The sequence below is a fragment of the Fusarium odoratissimum genome (genome assembly GCF_000260195.1).
Source record: "Fusarium odoratissimum NRRL 54006 unplaced genomic scaffold supercont1.8, whole genome shotgun sequence".
Lineage (NCBI taxonomy): Eukaryota > Fungi > Ascomycota > Sordariomycetes > Hypocreales > Nectriaceae > Fusarium > Fusarium odoratissimum.
The window spans coordinates 934358-958185 of NW_022158694.1; the positions used below are offsets into that span (position 1 = coordinate 934358).

At 50.1% G+C, this 23828-nt stretch overlaps 5 protein-coding genes across 8 annotated transcripts; 3 read left to right on the forward strand and 2 right to left on the reverse strand.

The window, feature by feature from the left end:
• The first annotated feature begins 377 nt into the window (after positions 1–377).
• FOIG_06124 (E3 ubiquitin-protein ligase TRIP12) lies at positions 378–10979 on the forward strand. 3 transcript variants are annotated; one of them, XM_031205108.1, is made up of 6 exons: positions 378–936; positions 1622–1921; positions 1985–2088; positions 2149–6999; positions 7051–7200; positions 7250–10979. In XM_031205108.1, the coding sequence occupies exons 1-6, from the start codon at positions 833–835 to the stop codon at positions 7444–7446; spliced, it is 5706 nt and encodes a 1901-aa protein (XP_031065357.1). In that variant the 5' UTR covers positions 378–832; the 3' UTR covers positions 7447–10979. The 3 variants fall into 3 exon arrangements, with proteins under 3 accessions (XP_031065357.1, XP_031065359.1, XP_031065358.1); XM_031205110.1 differs by having other exon boundaries at positions 7051–10979; XM_031205109.1 differs by having other exon boundaries at positions 493–1921.
• FOIG_06125 (uncharacterized protein) lies at positions 7802–11000 on the reverse strand. Its single transcript, XM_031205111.1, has one exon. The coding sequence runs from the start codon at positions 10837–10839 to the stop codon at positions 8092–8094; it is 2748 nt and encodes a 915-aa protein (XP_031065360.1). The 5' UTR covers positions 10840–11000; the 3' UTR covers positions 7802–8091.
• A 45-nt stretch (positions 11001–11045) lies between these two features.
• On the reverse strand, positions 11046–16681 carry FOIG_06126 (uncharacterized protein). 2 transcript variants are annotated; one of them, XM_031205112.1, is made up of 4 exons: positions 16118–16681; positions 13516–15983; positions 12340–13469; positions 11046–12283 (listed from the first exon to the last, which is right to left on the reverse strand). In XM_031205112.1, the coding sequence occupies exons 1-4, from the start codon at positions 16239–16241 to the stop codon at positions 11368–11370; spliced, it is 4638 nt and encodes a 1545-aa protein (XP_031065361.1). In that variant the 5' UTR covers positions 16242–16681; the 3' UTR covers positions 11046–11367. The 2 variants fall into 2 exon arrangements, with proteins under 2 accessions (XP_031065361.1, XP_031065362.1); XM_031205113.1 differs by having other exon boundaries at positions 11135–12278; positions 16118–16651.
• A 1203-nt stretch (positions 16682–17884) lies between these two features.
• On the forward strand, positions 17885–19746 carry FOIG_06127 (hydroxyacid-oxoacid transhydrogenase; the record flags this gene model as incomplete). The annotated part of the gene is made up of 4 exons (XM_031205114.1): positions 17885–17914; positions 18007–18398; positions 18455–19092; positions 19154–19746. The coding sequence occupies 4 exons, from the start codon at positions 17885–17887 to the stop codon at positions 19579–19581; spliced, it is 1488 nt and encodes a 495-aa protein (XP_031065363.1). The 3' UTR covers positions 19582–19746.
• A 134-nt stretch (positions 19747–19880) lies between these two features.
• FOIG_06128 (uncharacterized protein) lies at positions 19881–23753 on the forward strand. Its single transcript, XM_031205115.1, has 2 exons — positions 19881–22608; positions 22661–23753. Exons 1-2 carry the CDS (start codon positions 20880–20882, stop codon positions 23350–23352), a joined length of 2421 nt encoding a protein of 806 aa, XP_031065364.1. The 5' UTR covers positions 19881–20879; the 3' UTR covers positions 23353–23753.
• Positions 23754–23828: the final 75 nt, after the last annotated feature.

Consider the following 23828-nt stretch of genomic DNA (forward strand, 5'->3'; position numbering starts at 1 on the left):
ATCTCAAGCCGCACCTTGATAATATTGTTTCGTGAATGTTGAATCACTTTGGACTGTGGATTTTTATACACAGAAATTAATTTCAGTAGTAACTCCTATCCAAGAGGACTCCATAAGTATGGTTATTCAATATATGACAACAGTTGTGACTAAAAGGGATGATAACTGCATCATGTAGTGTGAACAGAAACGGCACAAGACCACCCAGCCATGTTAGAAACAGAGGCCCCTCAGCCCCTCTCTAAGCTGGCACAGTGCATGTTTGTTTGCAGTCGACAAGGCTGGCTCAACAGAATCACAGTGCCTTGAGCTCGTGGAATACATGACAAGTCTCCAGCTTTATCGCAAACGTCGTACTCCGTACACTTAGTGCTGCATGTGTTTTTCGCCTCGAGCCGTGTGTCCAGTGTCCTCAGGGCCGCAGATAGTGGAGTCGACCAGCTCACACACGTCAACCCGACTTGACCGTCCGTCAACCACCACATCCATCCAATTGAAGAGCCATCATCCTCCCTCTTCTCTCCCCAGACAAGACTCGTATCTGTAAACCCAAAACCCAAAAAACACCACTCACCTTCCTCCTCCTCCCACCTTATTCTCACCTTCAGAGTGGCATTTCTCTCCGAGACTTTATTCTGTAACTTCAAGGCTGGCCTCATCTGCAGCACAGAAACATATACTTAAACCGCATCATCTCTACACCGTAACTAATCGATAACCCGCTATCGCTCTCGTCATCTGTTCATCGCCTTCTCGACTTTTGGAGAGAAACAACGACCCCGCCGCGCCCGCGCCTGCCCGCTGCCTTCCTGATGGCGTAGGTCGTCTGGGCATGGCAGAACGAACATCGGCAGGTGATAACGAAGTGCGACTTCCTTCTACCTCGACAACCTCAACTGCCAATCTCTCTCCCGCTTCCGCCGCTTCAGCCCATAGGTAGGGTCAACCCTTTTATCCTTCCCCCGTCTGTTATCCATCTTCATCCTTGACCTGTCACTCGACTGCACTGCACTGGCCTACGCCTGCTTCACTTCACATCACATCACTGCACTTCACTTTCTCATTTATTCACCTCGTATCATCTGCCTGCGTCTGCTTCTGCGTTTGCGTCTCCGTCTCGTCTGTTACTCACCCTGTCGCTCCGCTCTTTGCGTCGCTCAAACGGGACAGACACCCTCGTCATCCCAGCACCGCCGCTGCTCGGCTCGTGGCTGCTCTGCTACGTTGCTGATTCACGCACATCGAGACAATAAACCGCAAAAAGCATTTCGCACTTCCCAAGAAACCTGCACGCACGCCTGTCTGTAGTCAACTGCTGTTTTGTCCACCAAGACTTTTTGATGTTGGCCCGAAGACTATCTTGCAGCTAGCTATAGCTGTTTAATAGCCTCCTGCATTGACGAAGCTCTGTCATCCTTGGCCACAATCCAGGCTGTTGTAGAGCAAACACTGTCTTTGAAGCATTTGGCTTTTTCAGCCACGGCTCGTGCTCGTGCTTCCTCTTTCTTCTTTTCCCTCCATCTTCCGTGCAACATCCGTCAACATCATCTCACTCATCTTCCCCATTATTTGCCTTAACTCGCAGATGTATCGTCAAGCTCACGACAATTATGTCTTCTAGAATCACCAGATCTTCGGCTCGTCAAGCAGCGAGTCAGGTAGCCCAAACTAACAATATTGCTCCTGCCGCTGCTGACGTCCCGACCGTACCCTCCACTACTCCATCCTCACGCAAGCGAAAAGGGCTCGCCGCCGAGAAGAGCCCCAACGACGCATTACCACCCTCTGGGTCTTCAGGTCGACGGTCCAAGAGACAAAAGATCCCCGAAGCCGTTCCACCTCCGAACGCCAACAATAACAATCACACCACATCCAGATCTCGGCGAAAGGGAAAGCCCGCTGTTGATATGGACAGCCCGGAGTAAGTCTTTGACGCAAAGTGCCCGTAGTTCATGGCCTGGATTCAATGTATTAACGACCCTAGTAACAACCACCCCGGATCTGCGCATCCTGCAGGGCCCTCCATCCCCTCAGGTTCTTCTAGCAGAAAATCGAGCCGTTCTAAGAAGGGCACGGGACCTCCATCAGGTTTGTATATCCCGTGGATAAGTTGGCTCTGTTGAAGCACAGAACTGACGATGACTGTAGATCCCACATCTGGTACAACTCTGACCACCCGAAGATCGAAACGGAACCTTGACAGCGCAGTTGATCAAGATACACCGATGACGGGTACCGACGAGAACAAAGACCCAGGACCACCACCACCCCCTCCTCCTCCCATCGATCACCACGACGATGACGATAGCGAAGACAATGACGATGACGAAGATGAAGAGGGATCACGGAGGTACGACGACGACGAAGACGACGACGACGACGACGATCCTTTTGGCGGATTTGGTGGCCCTCCAGGCAGTTTATCCAGCACGCTTAGAGCACTAACAGGGATGATGTCTGGCCTAACATCTCGATTCCGGGAAATTCTTCACAATCTGCGAGTTGATGATCTCTCAGTACAGCTAATAGCTCTGCAAGAGCTATCAGAAATACTTCTAGTGTCCAACGAAGACAACCTCTCTGGCCACTTCTCGCCCGATGCATATGTTAAGGAGCTGGTTTCCCTCATGAACAAGGAAGAAAGCCCCGAGATCATGTTACTCGCGTGCCGTTGCTTGGCAAATTTGATGGAGGCTTTGCCTGCCAGTGTTGCGAACGTCGTCTATGGAAGCGCCGTCCCTGTCCTGTGCCAAAAACTCCTCGAAATTTCTTTTATCGATTTGGCAGAGCAGGCCTTGAGCACATTGGAGAAGATATCAGTCGAATATCCTACCAGCATTGTTCGTGAGGGTGGCCTCACTGCTTGTTTGTCTTATCTCGACTTCTTTGCTACCGGCACGCAAAGAACTGCCGTTACTACCGCAGCAAACTGTTGCCGCAACATCCCCGAAGACTCTTTCCCAGTAGTACGAGATGTTATGCCTACACTTCTTAACGTTCTCAATAGCAGTGATCAGCGGGTCGTGGAGCAGGCCTCGCTTTGCGTCTCCGGCATCGTTGAGAGTTTTAAGTACCATCCCTCCAAACTTGAGGAACTTGTTAGCGTCGACCTTCTTCGAGGCGTGCTGCGACTTCTTGTTCCCGGTACGACCAACATGATCGGCTCCAGTATCCATACACAATTTCTCCGAGTTTTGGCCTTCACTGCGCGAGCTAGCCCTCGTCTTTCCGCGGAGCTCTTCAAGCTTAATGTGGTAGAGACATTGTATCAAATCCTGACCGGAGTTTCACCACCCAGCGGTACCGAAGATGTTGCCTCCAAACTGGACAGTGTTGTAATCATGCAGGCTCTCATCCATCGACCACGAGAGCAGATCATTGAGACGCTCAATGTTATTTGCGAATTACTACCTAACCTACCACGAAACGCAGATCCCTCGTACGGTGATTTTGTTGAACTTCAAGCCTCTGCAGATCCTACAAACTCGGCAGCCAGTGGGGGAAGGAACCGCAGGTCTACAAACGAAAAGCGCATTGAGTTTCTTGAAGAGTGCAAAGACGAAGTTCGCCGTTTTGCGCTCATCATCTTCCCTACTTTGACGGACGCGTTCTCCAGCACTGTCAACTTGAGCGTCCGCCAAAAGGTCCTCACAGCACAATTGAAGATGCTCTCGAATCTTGATGAGGACATCTTAGTTGAGGCGCTTACTCCGGTACCTTATGCCTCTTTCCTTGCTTCTATTCTTTCGCAACAAGACCACACATCTCTGGTTATGCTTGGCCTTCAAGCGGCCGAGCTGTTACTAAGCCGACTCGACAAGATCTACCGTTATCAATTCTATCGCGAGGGAGTCTTCCTTGAGATCACCAAGATTGCTGAGGAGGAAGAGGCAGTTGAAGAGAAGCCAGGTAAGGGCGAAAAACAGGAGTCTCAGGGCGAACAAGCAACAGAACAAGACAAAGAACAGTCCTCGGACCAGGAATCTGAGCATGAGGAAGACGAAGAAGATGAGGAGCGCGAGTCCTCTGATGATGAGGAGGACGAAGACGAAGAGCATGATAACGAGAATGGCGAGGCGCAGAATGAGGACATGTCCCCTGTTAGCTCCCGGGGATCCACCATGTCTCTCGAGGTCCCTCTCCATCGTCTTGTCTCCGACGTGCGATCCATGAAATCTCGAACTCGAGACGTCGCCAAAAAGTTCTTAGAGACCCATGAGACTGAAGGCCATGGCCAGGCTATGAAGCTCAAGGCAACAGCAATCCTTGATGCTCTTTCAGAGTTGGCTGGTGAGCTTGAGACTTTCTACCTCAAACCGATGCCCGGCAACGTTGCGGCCGATAAAGGAAAGGAACTGTTCACCAAGCTTGCATCATATTTCGATACCGACGTCTTGGAAAGTGTTACGAGCGCAGAACTTCTGGCATCCGGTCTTGTTCGTGTGCTTCTAGAGGTTTTCAGCAATCCTGACGAGGAACTGGCCCGTGCCGCTCAGTCAACGTTCCTGGAAGTCTTCATGGCATACACCGTCAAGTCGAAGCCAAAAACTGCAACTGCAGAATCTCCGGCGACGCCTTTCAGCGTCATGATTCACAAGCTTCAGGACTTGCTCAGTAGGTCAGAGCATTTTGAGGTTATCACGGTGCATCATAACACATTTGACGGCAACCACAGCAGTCCTGCCTCCATGCTTGGGAAGCAGATTCGACTTCGTCTTGTTGCCGATGATGATTCCGAAATACCTCGACCGTACCGTAATATAATGGTGTCAATTCATGCCATTGCGACTTTCAAATCCCTTGATGACTATTTACGACCTAGGATCAGTATCAATGAGCGATCTCGTGGCTCCGCCCGCAGAGACGGAGTTGCTCGAGCACTTGCCGCTATGGCAAACAGCGCGGGTCTTCCTCTGAGTAGCGCAGCAGCAGCCCGCCTAGCAGCAGCTGAACGATCAGGCCCGTTTTCGAGCGGACCTCCGGTGCCGCCGCCGCCTGCTGCTACAACGCCATCTGGCTCCCGAGCACTTCGCAAATCAAAGTCACTGGCTGCCCCTGCTACACCAGATCAATCTGCTGGACCGTCTCGCGATAAAGGGGCGCTTAGACGCTCCTCAAGACGGCATGACGCCGCTAACACACCCCCGGCTCCTCGACCTCCGCCTGTTGATGACGAGGAAATGCAGGATACACTAGAATGCGCCGACGAGAAGCAGCTGACTGATGACGAAGACGTCGGAGAAAGCAGTGCATTGGATGCCATTGTTGGCGAGCTTGAAGAAGATATGGAAGAGGAATCGACGCCTGAGGATACTTCTGCTGTCAACATGGAGGTCGCTACCGGTGGCCATGTCACAGCACGCAAGGAAGATGGCACTCGAATCGCGACACCAACTGGATCCGGTGCTCCTAGCCGTGCGGGTGGACCCTCGGTTGGCACCCAAGGCACACCTACTCCAGCATCGTCATCGTCGAGGCCGATGTCTTATGCGTCCGCTCTCCAGGCAGTGCCCCAAGATTGGCACATTGAGTTCAGTCTTGACAACAAGCTGATCCCCAACGAGACTACCATCTACCGCGCTGTCCATACTTCAGCTTCTAACTCAGATGAGCATCTAAGCAGAAGTATCTGGTCAACTGTGCACCCAATCAAGTTCAAGCGTGTACCTGGACCACCTCCTGCGGAATCTCTTTCATTTTCTTCTAACACGGAAGCTGATGGTGAAGATGAGCATGGAATCCCCGCTTCGCTTGCCAAGAACCCAACGACGTCATCAATTCTACGCCTATTGAACATTCTTCACGACCTCAACTCGAACATTGAGGATGTTTTGATTGAGAAAAAGAATAGCGTTATTGGTCTGAATGTTGAGCCGTTGTCACAGTTCGTCAACACGAAACTCACAGCGAAGTTGAATCGTCAGTTGGAAGAGCCCCTGATTGTTGCCAGCAACTGTCTACCTAGTTGGGCGGAGGATTTAGCTCGCCTTTATCCCTTCCTCTTCCCATTCGAGACTCGACATCTATTCCTCCAATCTACATCTTTCGGATATGCCCGATCAATGGCGAGGTGGCAGAATACCCAGTCTGCGGAGGATAACCGAAGAGATCGAAATAACGAACGGCCATTCCTCGGTCGCCTTCAGCGACAAAAAGTTAGGATCTCACGTCAGAAGATCCTTGAATCGGCCTTGAAAGTTATGGAGCTATATGGTGCTTCACAAAGTATCCTAGAAGTTGAGTATTTCGAGGAAGTGGGCACTGGTCTTGGTCCTACTCTTGAGTTCTACTCAACTGTCTCGAAAGAGTTCTCAAAGAGGAAGCTCAAACTATGGCGTGAGGTCGATTCGAGCGGCTCTGATGAGTTTGTGTCTGGAGCCACTGGACTCTTCCCCCGGCCGCAGAGTGATGAAGAGGCTGGGACACCAAACGGAGAGCGGATTCTGCATCTTTTCAAGATGCTTGGAAAGTTTGTTGCGCGGTCCATGATCGACTCCCGAATCATTGACCTTCACTTCAACCCCATCTTCTTCCGCATCGGGGATGCAGTTTCGTCTGGAGTCAAACCATCATTGGGGGCTGTGAAAATTGTCGATCCTGGCCTTGCCCGTTCATTGAAGGCCATCAAGCAATTTGCCTTGGCCAAGAAGGAAATCGACGAGGACCCCAATCGTACACCAGCACAAAAGGTTGCCGACACAGAAAACATTACTATTGATGGCGTCAAGCTTGATGACCTTTGTCTCGACTTCACTTTGCCTGGTTATCCTAATATTCAGCTGGAGGATAATGGCTCTCAGAAACGAGTCACTATTGACAATGTGGACTCGTATCTGGAGAAGGTCATTGATATGACTCTTGGATCTGGTGTTCGTCGCCAAGTCGATGCCTTCCGTGCTGGGTTCTCACAGGTATTCCCCTACTCTGCACTCAGTGCTTTCACGCCAGATGAGTTGGTCACCTTGTTTGGCCGTGTAGACGAGGACTGGTCACTTGAGAGTATGTATAATCCTATAGTTTTACCTTTGATGTATGCTAACATTTCATCAGCTCTCCTTGACTCGATCAAAGCCGATCATGGTTACAACATGGATAGCAAGACGGTCAAGAATCTGCTCCATACAATGAGCGAATTTGATGCTTCGCAACGCCGTGACTTCTTACAATTCACCACTGGAAGTCCAAAGCTCCCCATTGGAGGTATGTTTTGCCTCCTGGCTGTTCATGGTTAATTTCTAACTTTCCCTAGGATTCAAGTCTCTGACACCTATGTTTACTGTGGTCTGCAAACCCAGTGAGCACCCTTATACCTCCGACGACTACCTTCCTAGTGTCATGACGTGTGTCAACTACTTGAAGCTTCCAGACTACTCTACCATTGAGATCATGAGGAAGCAGCTTTTTACAGCAGTCAAGGAAGGCCAGGGAGCGTTCCATCTGTCGTAGATTGGTTTATTTTTCGAAGTACTGCACGATACAATGCCTAGGGCCTCTCATGGCACCTGAGCAACAGAACAATGACAACGATATGCTTTTCTTGGACGACTTGGCAGGAAAAGTTTTTATATTCGCTTGATGCCTCTGATGAAACAACACGCCCCCACGATGGACCGGAATGATGGAAATAGACAGGGCATCTGACATGGCGCCCACATTAACACAATATTGCATGGCTTGGAGGACGGCGCAGGACTTGTTTTTATGAGAATCACAGGAACGGCATGGCATATTTTTGAAGCCTCTTCCAAGGATCAACGAAGGAGAGGCAGGGCAATGATTAAGATACCGCCTTTAGGCAAAGTAGTTATAGAGATGAAATTGTGTGTTTGTCTATTCCTATCTCACTCCGCACTGGCTGCGTAAATACTATTCGTGTTTCGTGTTATTGATTGCGTTGATTATTGACAAGAGAATATAGTTAAGCTGATGCTCCTAACTCCAAAGCTTACAGTTCAGCCATCCATACATACATGTCCAACAAGTGAAAGACGAGGCTATCCTACGTTCTTCCCTCATACGCATCCTGCACTTGTCCTGGGACAAAAGATACAAAAAAAACCCAGAAATAAATCAAAGAGTCATGCCAAAATTCTACAATCGTTCATCATCATCATCATCCGAGTCCCAGATTGCAGGCGGAACCCTTGTGTCGTCACGTATCAAGCTGTCCGGCAGCATCTGGCTCTTTGTCAGCAGCTGCGACGAGCCTGGATTGTATCCCGACGGCAGACGCAGGGCGTCATCGTCATCATCCTCGTCTAAGAGGCCCTCGGGAAGGCCGATGCTGCTGGAAGAGTGTAGCGGTGGGCGGCGAATAGATGACGAGTGCTGCTCAGGGGTGGAAGACTGAGAGACGGTAGTTGCCTGAGATGGGCGGACGGCAGGTCGTTTGGAAGTGCTACTCAGTGAAGGGCGGGTAGCGCGGTAGGAGGATGCTGCAAAGGGGTTACGACGGGGAGGAGGTTTGATAGTTGTGGGAGAAGAAGCGATGTGAGTGGTTGGGGGAGTTGTATTTTGATTGTTGTTGTTGTTTTCCTCCTCGGGAGTCGAGGGAACGAGAATATCGTCCGAAGTTGGGAATTGGGTTGATTGAGCGAAGTCACTCTTGAGTTGAGCTTCAACTTGCTGTGACACGCTCATGCTTGATGAAGGAGCGGGCGTCTTGTCCGCTGGTAGAGGTTCTGAAGAGTTGGCAAAGAGATCAACTCGTCCACTGTCATCTTCGTCAACTGTAGCTTGAGTCTGTGTTGGTTCGTCTCCTGATGTATTCTCCTTGAATAGAGCATGTCGCAAGTTCCAGAGCAACTGACCTACGACAGCAGGTGGGAAATAAACATAGCGAGCAACATCACCGTCGATCCAGCCCTCTTCCCGCATGTCATCTCCCTCAACAGGGTTGTTCAACTCGTAGACTTGAGTAAGGTGATAACGCCAGGCTGGGCCTTCCGTAACACGACCAGGGTCAGCGCAAGCCATAAATCGCAGTAGCTCCCCATCGTAGAGCCAGAAGCGAACCACTTGTGCCGGTATTTTGAAGTTGAGTATGAGATCAGCCTGGTAGCCTTCTATCACATCATCAATAATATCCTGGGGGAGCGACAGCAGCACGTCTGTACGAGCAGATGCAGGAGGTAGTGCTTGAAGGGTTGCCAGAGGTACACGCTGAGATTCTAATGGCTGAGTTTGAGTTGGTGGAAGAGGACGGTGGATGGGTTTGCGAACACGCTTTGCTGGTCGGGGGCGGCTCTTGGCCTGGGGAGTTGCTGAGAGGGGAGGGAGTGTAGGGGGGAGTGTAGTAGGTCGAGAACTCAGAGGTGGGAGTGAAGAGGTTGATGTTGATGCTTGGCCATTTGAGCCAGACGATTCCTCAGATGAAATGGTCGCAACGGCTTGTCGTTTAGTTTTAACGCTCGTCGTTTGCACAGAAGAGGAGGATGCTCTCATGACCTCTTCCCCAGATGAAGCAATCTCGCTCATAACGAGTTGCGTTTCAGCACCGGCAACGAACGCGTTCTCATCGTTCTCGTCACCAAAGTCTTCATCCTCCTCATCTTCAGAATCAGGTATCTCGAGCATGACCTTCTTTCCACTGCCTGGTGATACTCGCTTCATCCTTGGCGTGGGGCTACCACTCCTTTGACTTCCACCGAGTTCACTACTCCTCCTCCTCCTTCTGGACTTGGTAGGCGTCTCCAACTCATCCATCACAGAAGACGATGTTTCAAGCGGTTCAATGACGCCTTTTGGAGTTCTTGGTGTCTTGTTTGGCGAATCCACGGGCAGTTCCTTGAGAGGGGTACGGTTAGTAGACCCCCAACTGTCGGTGGCGTAAGAATCCTGGATGATGCGCTCGTGTTTTCGAGGCGATGATGTTGTCTTAGGCCTTCCTCTTAGCTCCTTGAGCGGAGATGGGTTCGCTGGCGAAGATGTCTTTCCTTGGACAGGCGACGGATTGGCACGGTCTGGTGGACCATAGCGTTCCAACATCATGCTAGCGGGCGTTGACGATATGCTGGGCGGCGCAGACAACTGGCTCGAGGAAGGTATTTCTGTTACTGGAACATTGTTGTGCGGTGTCTGCTTCTGAGGTGTCTGTGGCACAACAGACTCTTCCCGCTGAGGAGTTGGCTCTTCTGGCCTGCGCTTCAATATCGATTTTGGAGTTTTCTGATTCTTGACAGGCGAAACGTTCTTCTGTTTTCGGGTCTTCCGTGGACTTGGACTAGCCGCATTGCCCAACCATTGTTGGAAGTCGTCATCATTATCCTCATCTTCAGAATCCTTGATAAACTCGGCGTGGGCTGGATCGCGACCGAGGAATTGGGTCAAGGTCTGTGTATGGTAGGCCGAACTAGGTACATCTTCCATCGTCTTACGTCGGCTCGATTTCTTTTCCTTTTTCGGTTTTGGATGTTCCTCTGTATCATCGCCTAATGTCCGTCTTCGCTTGGCTCGCTCATTCTTGGTAGAGGTCCCTTTCGCTTTCGCTCGTCGTTTCCGCCCGCTCGAAACAGGTTCCTCGTCCTCTTCTTGGTCTTCTTGTTCCTTGTCCTTCCGGTTTTCATCTTCTTCCTTATCTGACTGCATTTCATCCTGTTCACTATCACTTAGGACGATCGGGTCCTCGTTCCCTTCGAAGCTCGATACAAAGTCGATTTGAGTTAAGGTTTGTTGTCGCAAAAGTCTCGAGGGTGTTTCTGCCTGCTTCTTCCGATTCTGCTTTCCATATGTTCGAACAACCTTTCTACGCGCGGGGAACTGTGCTTGCTGTTGCACGGGCGTTGAATGATAGACACGACTTGGTGCGGGTTTACCGCCTGAGCGGGTCTTGGGCGTCATGATTGCGGTGTTAAAGTCGCTCGACAAAGTAATACAATAATTTCAAGGCTTGAATTCAAGTAAAGCAGCATATGAAAGTCGACATATTGTTCGTGGAGTAAATGAACATGATATATTCAGGCAACTTCGATGTAATGTCGATAATGAAGTGGAGCTACAAGGGCCCAAGGGCGTTAAGTGGCGTAGCTTCCCTACATGTCCAAGGTCGTGACGCGTCTTGTCGCGTAAAGTAGTGGGGTCAATTAATGAACGCGCTTCAGTAATCACGCCTATAATTAGAAGAATAGTATAAGACGGAGGAAACTAGGTACCAATATGACTCTATGGTAAGATAGACTCCAGAGCCAAGCATCGTAGCGATAAATAAATATAACGAGATATGTAAAGTCCATTCCTCAAAAAGCTCGACACCACGAAACGCGCCTCATTTACTACCCATGGCTGATCAAGCATGCCAATATACCTAGAGAATATAGTATTCGTACAGCAAGTTCATCATCATGTTCCCATTCTCTCTAAGCACCAGACTCAACGGAATGCGGCCTTGACGTCGGCTCGAGGCCACTCGAAGAGGACATCACCGCCATATACGTTGGTCGTCACAGCGCCAACCCGTCTCTCGACCTTTTCGTAGAACTTTTCGCACTCTTCCAGCACCTTGATCACCAATCCTCGGCTGAGTCCTGGTTCATCAGCATCACCAAAGTGCTTCTCAACACGTTTACGCAGCGCCTCGATGCCCTTTCGCACTTCCTTGGAGTCGTAGTTGCTCAAAACCTTATTGAAAACCGTCTTGCTGTTGGAAGGTTGCGCAGCAATTGATGCCGGTGACTTGCCTGTCTGCAACTGAGCTTCCATGTTCTCGAGGTGTTCCAAAATCTTTCCGAGTGGTCGCCGCATGACTGCATCAAGATACAGATTCATATGCTCGTAATATGTCGTATTAGCCTTTTCCTTCCATTCCTCGAGCACGTCCAAGCCTCGTGTGTCCGTCTCCTCAAGGAAGTGGTTCATATTCTCAATCAGGAGGATATGGAAGTTGAGGGCTTCCTTGTCCTCTGGGTCAACCGAGCCGCTTGTCGCACTGACACCGGGATTCTCTCGCGCAATGACCATGAGTGAGTCAAACATGGTCTTAAGTATTCGGTCATACTCGCGATCAACAGTACTTCGAATCGGTAGGGTGGTGTCGACACCGAGCAGCATCTCCTCCACAGCTGCTGAGAAAAGAGGGAAAAGCCGGATGAATGCAATAACACCCTTTCGCTTGCTGATCTTGACCTTAGTCTCCTCAATGGCCCGAAGCTGGTCGTCAACGAATTTCTTGAATCGCAGTTCCAAGTGCCCATGAAGTTTTTGCAAGAGTGTGTTCACATACTCTTGGTTGGACTGTCCAACCTCAGCAGAGTACTTCTCGATAGTCGCTAGGACTCCAATCCCTTGACTGGATATCTGTCAGTATGCTCGTCAACACCATGATATAAGGAGATTTGAACTTACATTGGGCCCTGTCCGACAACCCACTCCATAAGACGTAGCAGTTCCGATTCCAAGAAAGTAAAGATCACCTCCATCGCACGCAGAATACGTCTGGCCAGTTCTCGATCGGGTTCCATTAGTCGGGGTCTTCTTAAATCAGTGCCTCCACGATCAGAAGGCATTGTTGTGGCAACAGCATCTGGGAAATCTATCTGTTCAAGCGTGGTCGCATGGAAGAAGTCGATGATGAAATTTTGCTCCATCTGTATCAGTGGAATGAGATTATCCAGAACTCCAGTAAAGACTTCGTGGGGCGGGTTCTTATTATCATTCACTCCCTTGTCGGCCTTTGGTTTGTGACCACCGTCTTCTCGAGGAGATCGCAGAGCCCTCGCTAGAGTCCCGCTGCGCTTTACCGTCAGCTTCCTGGCAGTGGTAGCCACACCTCCTTCTTGATGCTTCTCAACTGCTGACGTGAACAGAATTTCAGCCTCTTCTCCGGTTGCCTGTCTGGCATTCCTGCGCCAAGACGCAATCGTAGCCTGAAACTCAACTCGGTAGACAGGTTGACCCTTATCTTGATAAATTTGAATGAGCTGGTTCCACTCATCGGGATGCATATCTCGAGCGTATAGCATGAGGGGACTAAATTGCCAAAGGATATCGCGGCCAAGCTCGTGATGTATGGGATCCACCTTTCTAGACAAAGCTCCCTCCATAGCAAGCTTGGTTTCTGTAAAAGCATGGTCAAATTGCCGGGACATAAAGGCGACCAATCTGCCAATGAACATGGCGCTTTCTTGGTCATAAACAAGCTTCTTCTCTTGGACAATCCGCATCTGCTTGAAGTCAGGGTTGAGGCCACTCTGGTTTGTCTCGGCAGTAATATCGGCCTTCTCTTGATCAGCTCCACTACGCGCAGGATCAATCTTAACCATTGCCTTATAAAGTGTTACAAGAGAAGATTCGACGTGTCGTAAGCCGCCTAAGTCATCCAAAGGTGCAGATCTGAGGACTTCAAGCTCGTTCGATGTGATAGCACAGGTCTCAAGCAAAGACTCAAGCTCTTTCTTGAGTAACTTTTGGTTTGCAGTTTGGACTTGAAGACCTTGACCCTGGGCCTCAATATAAGCGATGTCATCTGAAAGGGTCTGTTCATGATTAGCAACATTTCGAGCATATTTTAGGGTAACATACCGAAAGCTCGACTGAGTAGAGTGTGAGCAAGTTGTCAAGCTCCTCACACTCAGCCATGGCAACATCAAGCCCAGCCTTGATGGCATCAACGCGTTCATCCTCTTCACGGAAACGAGCCAGCCAGCCACCAGCCTGGGCTTTATTCAGCTCCCGCTCTAGGTCAGCTCTCATTTCTTCCACGTTACGTGATCGCATTTGTTCTCCTGGAATCCAGCCAAAGAAATCCAACCATTGAGCAAAATCATCACTCCTCTCATCAAGAATAGACGGGTTGACTCCCAATGTCTGCAGGTATTTCATATCGTTGCCTGCATTGATGGAGCGACGAGTCTCTTTCTTTTCAGGTTCGGTTGCCTTTTGAACTTCCTGCGGCGGCCCATGCGAACTCGTCGGCCTACTCGTTGGGAGGCTAATTTTGACTTCAGGGACAAGTGAATTACGGTTCGCAGACTTAGGCTGCTCCGCGGGTTTAGCTTGCTCCAATTGTTTGGCCTCTTCCTCAGCTTTAGGTGTTTCTTCTGGTGTAGGCTGTTCAGGGGGGGTATCTATACCCTTGGAAGACGGTCTGGGTGGCGCAGGGACAACACTATTGATTCCATCTGGCCCCTCTTCCGTCTTACTCTTCAGTAGACGCATACGTTCACCAGCACCACCAGGCCTGGGTTTGAAGGCGGTTGCAGCGTTGGCCGCAGACGCAGCCTTCCACAATGCACCGGCGATCTCATTTCTAGACTTTTTGGCTCTGATCATAGGACCAAGGCCAGGCCTGGATTCGTCGACTGTCTCTGCTGGTGATGGGTTAGACTCGCGATCAGAAGGTGTTGCTGCACGCTCCCCTGGTGAAGGCTCTTCTACTGGCTGAACCGGCTCGTTCTTGGGCAGATCAGGGGGCGGTTGTAAGTTTGCAAATCTTGGCACGCTCACTGTCATTGGCGAGACATCGGAAGAACCTGCTCCAGAGCCCGGAGACAGAGCTTGAGCGGGGCTTGGTGTTTGAGCGTGTGCTTGCGAAGTGTTGGGTACGGGAGCTGGCGTAGGACTAGGAACACGGGCCGCTGCAGGGCTGGGTCCACGAGCCGGGCTGGGCATACGGGCTGGTGCAGGGCTGGGTCCATTGCCTTGAGCAGGACTTGGAGTTTGATTTGTTATATTAGTTGGCGGGTGATGTGAGGGAGGGTTGGGGGTATAAGCTTGTGGGTTGGTCGGTCCTGATCCAGGCCTAAGGGACGAAGGCATGGGAAGCGGCTCACGCTTTGGTGGGTCTGGTAGTCGTCCTGTGGGAGGTGGTGCTACTTCCCGATCTAGTGTGCTCCCCGTGAACGAACTGCTTGTCGATTTCTGGCTTGCATTATCCATTCTCGGCACAACGCGTTCGCTGCTGCGAGGTGGAGGAGCCATTGGTTCTTTGTTCCCGGGACTAATCAGTGGTGGAGGAACCAAGTCCCGATCATGAGGGCGAGTTGGGTCCATGGGCGGTCGTCTCCTTTCGGGGGGTGGTCTATCTAATTGAAGTGGTGAAGGAACTGGCTGTGGAGGTTGAGGAGGAGACAGAATAGCAGGTGGTTTCGACTTGGGCGAAGACTGTGGTTGAGGAGGTGTAAGAACAGCTGGTGCCCGGGATTCATGGGGCTCTGCAAATCTTCCATACGCTCCTGGGCCGTTTATGCCATTGCGAGAGCGCGGTGGTAAACTAGACCCGTCATCGCTCCTGGTAGCCATTGAGGTAGCAACCGAATCTTGACTCTTGTTGCTCTGAGCCATCCACCGAGGTTGAGGCGGCCTTTCTCTCGAAGTAGTTGAATCGAAACTTCCGACAGGTGAAGGGCCAAGATTTGGGTGTGCTGGGCGAGTAGGCGGCGTCCTGTACTGGGGTGCGTCATGAGGGCCACTTCCTGGGAGTCCTTGATGCGAAGGGTGCATCGGATGGATTGGACGAGGAGGGGCGCTCGCCATCTGACTCGAAGGTTGCTCAGCTATAGGAGGAGGTGGCGGCCGAGAACCACCTGTGGCCGGTCGTCTAGTTGCTCCCATAACTTGATCATACTCCTTTTGTTCAAAATTTGCAAGCTCCGGCGTCTTGCCACCCGTGTATTTCCCGTATATCTTGATAAGACTGGCAATGAAGAACTTCTTTTCCTTGTCCGTCTGAGCATGCCAAAAGTATGGTTTGCCGAGTGTCACTTGAAAACCTGTGTCGCCAGCCCAATCGCGGTGGTTTGGGCTAGCCTCGGGGCCAGTGTAAGATTCAATGCGCGAGAGGTCGTCGAGATTCCACGTTTTTCCGATCGAAAACGATCCATTAGCGTTTTCTTTTGACTTATGCAGGCGAACTCGACCGGACTTGCGCACGGCTACTATTATTATTCGAGGTTTTTGAACTTCGGCGTTCCGAGCCTGAGGTGGAGGAGGGGTCGTAGGATAAGAGGAGTATTCGGTAATGCGGATATGAGTTATGTATGTTTCAAGAACTGGTCAAGGTCATTAGCCATCTGGACATTGAGTTTAGTAGCCCTATAACCAAACTCTCGCGACATTGAGTTCCTTTGAGCTAGGAGCTCATGTCGTTGAGTTTAGGCTTGACTGCAATAATAGCATAACTTACGAGAACCATCAACATCCTTCTTGTTAAAGCAGCTCTCTATTATACGGCGCTTTTCATCCTCGAATCGCTCTGCCCTGCTAGTAGCCGCGGCGGCACCAGGGCCGCCCCCGTTTGGGCGGTCCATGAGAGAGTTCGAGGAACGGGATCACGCAGGAGCGTTAGGATGAGCAAGGAGGCATGTTCGATCGAGCAGCAGCCTAGTGAGATGATTTCGCGGGGATAGCGAATAGGCCGGGACCAATAAGCGACTACGCAGACTGAGCGCGTTATCCAGTGTCGTCGAGTCGAGTATATAATGTACGTTGAAAGCTGATGTGGTGGTTGGTCGTGGATTCGAGGACAGGTCGTCGAGGTCAATGTGGCTGGAGTTTCCCTATTTCGATGTGGATGTTTCGGGTGGGCACCTGCTTAGTCGTGTACCTGCCTCCAATGCTCCACTGCAGCTTGGAGCTGTAAGGCGTGTAAACGATTTGCCTGCTCACCACCGTTCTTGTGCTGATAAATGGCCGGGTATTCTCTAAATGACGCTCTATCCTGAATAATTGGATTGTAACAAAGCTCCACTAACAATAAGCCTAAACAACCAAGCTCTGGTAAAGCTGCGACGGCAAGCCACATTGTCCAAGTCATGTGTTGAGAGCCAATGAACAAGCCACATGATGAGGTCAGCGGTATCATACGCCACTGCAATGGCGCGTCACAGCACCTCAATCTGTGACAGCTATCAAACTGTTCCGGGACCGATATATTACTTTTCAGTGACGCTTCAAATATCAAGTGTCAAAACCTTGATCTCAATCCATGTATGTGCTGAGTCACATCGGTATTTAAGGCTCTTTGAGGGCGCATAAATGTGCGACTAGACACAAATCTATTAAATGTGTGTATTTGATCCGTGTAAGTGGCTTTATGAAAGTGAAGGCGTTGCGAAGATCCATGAGTGAATGCTAAGATACCTCTCCTTGATAGTATTCAAGATGTCTTGCAGAAAGTTCGTTGCCAGGCTTTCTCATTGAAGATTGGCCGATTACAACAGAGCTCGATAGAGCTATGAGCTTTGAAATCGACTAAGTTAGAGTATTCACGGAAATAGTACAGGGTAACTAGTATAGCACTGCGCACCTCCAAACGATCAACGTCATGATCAGTTGTGATCATGAGCATTTGTTCACCTTCCTGAATGCTTGGGTGACCTCGTAGTTATTGGACAAAGTATCCGTCAAGGAAGACCCTGGTCCTGGTGCCAGTTGACGACGATATCTCGGTATATCAATACTTGATTACATGATGCAGCATGATCGTACCAACCACGTTGCTTCATAGAATCTCAATAATTTTGGTTCAGGCTACTCAGAACGATATGAATAAACTCGAGGCATACAAATACTCACACGAGACATTCAATAGAATCGCTAGTTATAGGTCACTTTCCAACAAAGACGTCAGCGGAATACCCAAATAGGCAATTTCTCGCTCCAGCTTCCTTTCAGGTTTAAGAGCTTAAGTTGAGATCCGCTTTCCCCTCACGAATCAACCCCCATCATCGCCCCCCAGATCGGCCTTGGTTCACCCCCGCAATCGGGGTTGCTCGTCCGTCTACCGAGGTTGTACATAGAAAATGAACACTCTTACCCGTTGCAATTGCTTCATTAAGAAGATTCGCGTGAAACCTGCAGTGCTCTCGAACCCCAGTCTTACCCCGGATCCTTGGGAATAATATCCTTGAGCTCTTATACCCAGCTTGGTAACATAGACATTAACAACACCATGGTACCCTCCGTGAGAGTTGTCCCTAACGTATGTTTACCCCTTATGATCAAGCACAAGCACTGGTGAAGCTGCTTGGTTTGTGTGAATGACTTCAGTTCAGATAACTCACACTCACATAGGCCGCTAAGCGAGCAACCAGCTTGCTACGCACCATTCAATACACTCATCCTCCTTCATGTCCTTGTCACTCAAACCCAGGATATCACCAGTCGCCACCAACATTCACTCCCTCCAAGCATGCTCACCAGCGTAAATATGCTACGCCAACATCGCACCCAGGCCAGAAGGAGTATGCCTTTGAGATGGCTGCTTCGTCCATAAGGTTTGGCCCAGGTGTGACGCAGGAGGTCGGCATGGACTTGAAGAACATGGGAGCAAAGCGTGTTTGTGTGGTAACAGATGAGAATGTCAACAAGCTGGATGCCATGAGACAAGTTCGTGAGTCCCTTGCTCGTGAGGGCATCCCTTATGAGGTTTACGACAAGGTTCGCGTCGAGCCAAAGGATAGCTCGTAAGTTCGACTTGACATCACGTCTATCAGACTACAGTTCACTTATAATATCACAGTATCAAGGATGCCATCGCCTGGGCTCGCCCTTATGCACCAGATGCCTTCCTCGCTGTTGGTGGTGGATCAGTCATGGACACAGCCAAGCTCATGAACCTATACACGGCGTATCCTGATGCAGACTTTCTAGACTTTGTCAACGCCCCTCTTGGAAAGGGCCGTCCAGTAGACAAGAAGTTGACACCGCTCATTGCGGTTCCAACAACAGCCGGTACTGGTAGTGAGACGACAGGAACTGCCATTTTCGATCTTGTGTCTAAGCGAGCAAAGACCGGTGTAGCTCATCGAAACCTGAAGCCCACACTAGGTATCTGTGATCCCCTCAACACCAGGACCATGCCAGCAGCTGTCAAGGCCGCTTCGGGTCTCGACGTTCTGTGCCATTCGCTTGAGTCCTGGACTGCCATTCCATACAACGAGAGAACACCTAGACCAACAAACCCTATCCTTCGGCCCGCGTACCAAGGCGCGAACCCTATCTCGGATGTTTTCTCGTTTCATGCACTGCGCTCTACCGTCAAGTATCTCCCGCGATCGGTGAAGAACCCTGATGACTTGGAGGCCCAATCTGAAATGCTTCTCGCTTCTACTCTGGCCGGCGTTGGGTTCGGTAATGCCGGTGTTCATCTCTGTCACGGTTAGTTCATACCTACTCTGTTATAAATTTCTGCCCCTGTTGGGTGCTAACCCGAGCCCAGGCATGTCGTACCCCATTTCTGGCCAGAACCCAGGCTACAGGCACGATGGCTACGAAGTTGAAGCCCCTCTTATTCCTCACGGTGTCTCCGTAGCTGTCTCTGCGCCAGCTGTCTTCCGCTTCACAGCAGCATCGAACCCAGATCGCCATCTGGCGGCAGCGGAGGCCTTTGGGGTTGATATCAGCAACGTGAAGCGCGAGAGTGCAGGCGAAGTGCTTGCAGAAGCTATTACCAAATTCCTTGCCCAGCTCGGTGACCAGCCCAAGGGTCTCAAGGAGTTGGGTTTCGGCTCGGAGCACATTGAGGCCCTTGTCGAAGGTACCATTCCTCAGGCACGTGTGTTGATGCTGGCACCAGGATTGTCTACACAGCTCGAAGCGGAGAAAGACCAGCTAAGGAGACTGTTTGAGAACGCAATGACTCACTAAGGCCCGTCCTGAAGAAAGGAGTTCGTCAATGCGGGTATGCAATTGCATTGCGTGTCGTCGATCGATTGTAGCCGCGGATGTCGTATCACTCTTAAATACAGTATCTGGATTAGTACTTATTGAGATACAAATATAGTCACATGTGTACCATGATAATCTGATCCACTTTGATTTTCTATGGAACATTCGGGAAAATCGACGATGTGAACTGTTTCTAAAAGTGGTATATATGCTTCTTTGTATGTCGTGCGTTTATAACATAAACCTTTATCCATACATTTGAAACCGCGTACTACTAATGAATTTATGCTGTTCAACGGTATGCATTGATTTGTGCAACTCTCCACGTTTCGAATGTCACCATATCGACCGTTAAGAATCGTCCCTTTCTCTTTTGGTGCACCGTAACACTGGCTCCATGGCAGAGTTGCAAATGCCATTCTCGGTAACAGGCGTCATTGGGTGAATCTGAAAAGTCCCTGCAGGTACTGGACCGATCCACTGGAAGATTACCATATCAGGTAAAAACAAGACGAATCTTGCATTGGTAACCGAGACGCCATGCTAATCCTGGCAAGCCCCTACAATTTCTTTAACAAGAAGCCCAGCGAAAGACTGAACTAGTGACAGAGGCGAACGGGGAGAGTTGAAAGACTTTGATGAAGCGACTCCTTTTTGAGATTCTGGACCAAGAGTCTATGGGTATCAATTGCTTCGCTTGACTCTTCTACCAGGCCTTCTCTTCCAAAATAGAACGAGCTACCAGAGTCATGAGCCTGTTTAGTGTTTTTCACCTGGTGGGCCTTGACTCAACTATCCCCGGACTGCCGGCCGGATGGCGTTCCGATGGCCACGACGTCGTGATGCTGGCCTGGAATTTACCTAAGAAAAACTCGAACCAAGCGGTTTCGCAATAAGCTCCAAGAATCTCCAAGACTTCTAGGCTCAATTTTCTCCCTTGTGCCTCCACATCCACTACGTCACGGGGCCTGTACGAGCCCGAGGTGATCGCTGCTTTTGCCGGAGATGGACAGGGCCCGTCCGCGTTGTGTTAGTCGTACGTACGATACCCAATTCTAACACTGGAACCGCAAAGCTTGATGGAGCCCATAGAGTTTGCGATCTTCATATAATAACGTAAACCCGCCCTTCCCCGCGAAAGGCATTGTTGAGGCTCTCCAGTTTATCCCTGTACATCTTGGATCATAGTCCCATCTTTCCCACTTCCTTCGCTCGTTACTAAAGGAAATCGATATCTTGTACCTGATTCAAGGCATATTCCAGTCACTCACAATCCAATGGAGGGCAATTCTAGAGATATTCAAGACGAACCGGACCTCGAAGTCGGACTCGAACCACCCAAGACTGGTTCTGGTTCTGGTTCTGGTGCCGATACACCACCAAGTCCAAAGACTGCTGCTGCAGCTTTGAAGAAGGACAAGGCACGAGTGCGGTTCAACAGTAATGCTGCCGCAAACCCTCCACCAAAATCATCTACTCCCCCTCCTGCTGCTGGAGGCCCCATCGCAAAGCCCAGGCCATCACTGTTGCGTGGCAGTTCTGCAGAGGCTGTAAAGACTCTTCACGATGCCGAGCATGAGTCAGACCCTGAGTCAAAGGAGGCGATGGTAGCTGCCCAGGAACGTGCCCGTATAATGGCGGCAAACATCCACAATGATTCATCAGCCATTGACAGAGACTCACTCGAATCCAGCACTGGAACAGCCGCATGGGACAGCCCTTATGGTTCCAGTATCCCACTTCAAACCCTCAACGAAGGTGGCAGTAGCCGGGAAGGTTTCCACAAGCTTCCATCTGAGGAGCAAGAGGCACATGGCTTGAAGGATGAAGCTTTCAAGCTTGTTCGAGCACACACTCAGCGATTTGGACCTAGCAGCACTGGCCAGCATTCACCAGACAACAAGGACACAAAACATGAAGAACGAGTTCCCCTAACCGAATTGAATGACGGAAACTTTGATGGAGTCTTATACGATGTTCCAGCACCTGAACAGTATCGCGGAAGCGTACTATCTCAACTTTTGAAGCTCTACAAACCCCCAGACCCTCCTTTCAAGGGATCGCACCACCGAGCTGCCTCTACCTCTTCAGTTCTAAGTGAAGCCGGTACTCCTACAGTTCAAGGAACGCCATCTGGAGCATCTACCCCAAAGCGAAAATGGTACGATCAGAACAAGTCCCAGGACACTCTTGCCAACCTGATCGAGGCCTCATCACGACTCGCCAACCCCAATGACCCGGATGACAAGAGGAAGAAGCCTACTGGAAAGAAGCCACAAAGACCTGGCCACAAGCGAACAACAAGCGCAAACCGCCTCAGTGGTCTCTGGCAACAACAAGAAGCACGTATCACAGTTCATATCGCCGAGACTCTGGCCCGACAGGACTATATCATCAAACTCTGCCGTGCTCTCATGCTTTTTGGAGCTCCCACTCATAGACTGGAGGAGTATCTTAGCATGTCCGCCAGAGTTCTCGAAATCGATGGCCAATTCCTCTATCTTCCTGGATGCATGATTATTTCTTTCGACGATAGATCGACTCACACCACCGAAGTCAGAATTGTCCGCACATCGCAGGGTATTGATCTAGGCAAGCTGAAGGATGTCCATCTTATCTACAAGGAGGTTATGCACGATGTTGTCGGCGTTGAAGAAGCTACCGAGAAGCTCGAGACCTTGATGAAGCGCAAGGACAAGTTCCACAGGTGGCTCAGGGTTGTCATGTTTGGACTCATGAGTGTCTGTGCTGCCCCTTTCTCCTTCGGAGCTCGCCTTATCGACCTTCCTCTCATTTTTGCTTTCGGCTGTCTTATCGGAGTACTCCAACTTATCGTGGCCCCAAACTCTGCCCTCTACAGCAATGTCTTCGAGGTGTCTTCTACCATCATCGTCAGTTTCTTGGCCAGAACGTTTGGCAGTATTTCGAGTGGAGGCGAAGAGATCTTTTGTTTCGGCGCTTTGGCGCAGGGCGGTATCGTCATGTTGCTGCCCGGTTACATGGTTTGTAAGTGAACTCTTCTTGTCCCAAAACGACGTCAGAAACTAACATGATACAGTGTGCTCTGCTCTCGAACTCCAATCTCGTGCTATTGTCCCCGGTTCAATTCGAATAGTCTACGCCGTCATTTACTCCCTTCTTCTCGGATTCGGTATCACTGTTGGCGCAGCTCTTTATGGATTATTCGACAGTAACCCGTCCAACACTACAACTTGCCCCGATGCCATGAACCCCTACTACGGCTTCATTTTCGTGCCATTCTTTGTTATCAGCATGTGTATCGTCTACCAAGCCAAATGGCGCCAGATGCCCGTCATGGTTATCGTTTCATTCGCTGGTTACATGGTAAACTACTGGAGTGGACAGAGATTCAAGTCTAGCCCTCAGATCTCCAGTACACTGGGTGCATTGGCTGTTGGGCTCCTTGCCAATCTCTACTCTCGACTTCGACACGGTGTTGCAGCAGCAATTCTTATTCCAGCAGTATTCTGTCAAGTGCCTGGAAGTCTTGCGTCTACTGGAGGATTGCTTAGTGGTCTACAAGTCGCCAACTCTATCACCAACGCCACTGGTGAGATCAATGGAACTTCCTCTGTTCAGTTCCAGCAGGGCTCGAACCCTGATAACTTGGTATTCAGCGTTGCTGCCTCCATGATTCAGATCGCCATCGGTATCGCCGTTGGTCTCTTCATGAGCTCTTTGCTCATCTACCCTCTGGGCAAGCGCCGCAGTGCCTTGTTCAGTTTCTAATTGCTTTATTTGTTTCAAGTTCAGCGCAGCATCAGCATCGGCATAAGCATTGGGAAATCATTCATCGTTTGTATTACAGAAAAAGGTGTGCATTTACATATAGTACAGATTTGAGACATGTTATTTAGAGCGATAAAAACCAAGAATTGGGTACTGAGGTGCTTTTGGCTTTGATGGCGTGGTCGTTGTGAATTAGGTCTTGGTTAGGGCTGGTCTTTTGCATAAAGAATGGGTTTGAATTCATAGAAAGAATGAGTGGTTGGTTCTGATGAGAGCATTCACGACTTGAGACAGGTGACGGGAGATCATAACAATATCATGATGTTTACTCCTATATCTCGATACTTCAGCATCGTCAGTCAGATCATCATGCTACGACAACACGTGCCTCTTCCACTGGCTTGAACATGCCACTGTCTCTCCAAGCATCGACATCATAACTGCAGTTTTAGCCTTGGTTTCATGAGCTACAAGTG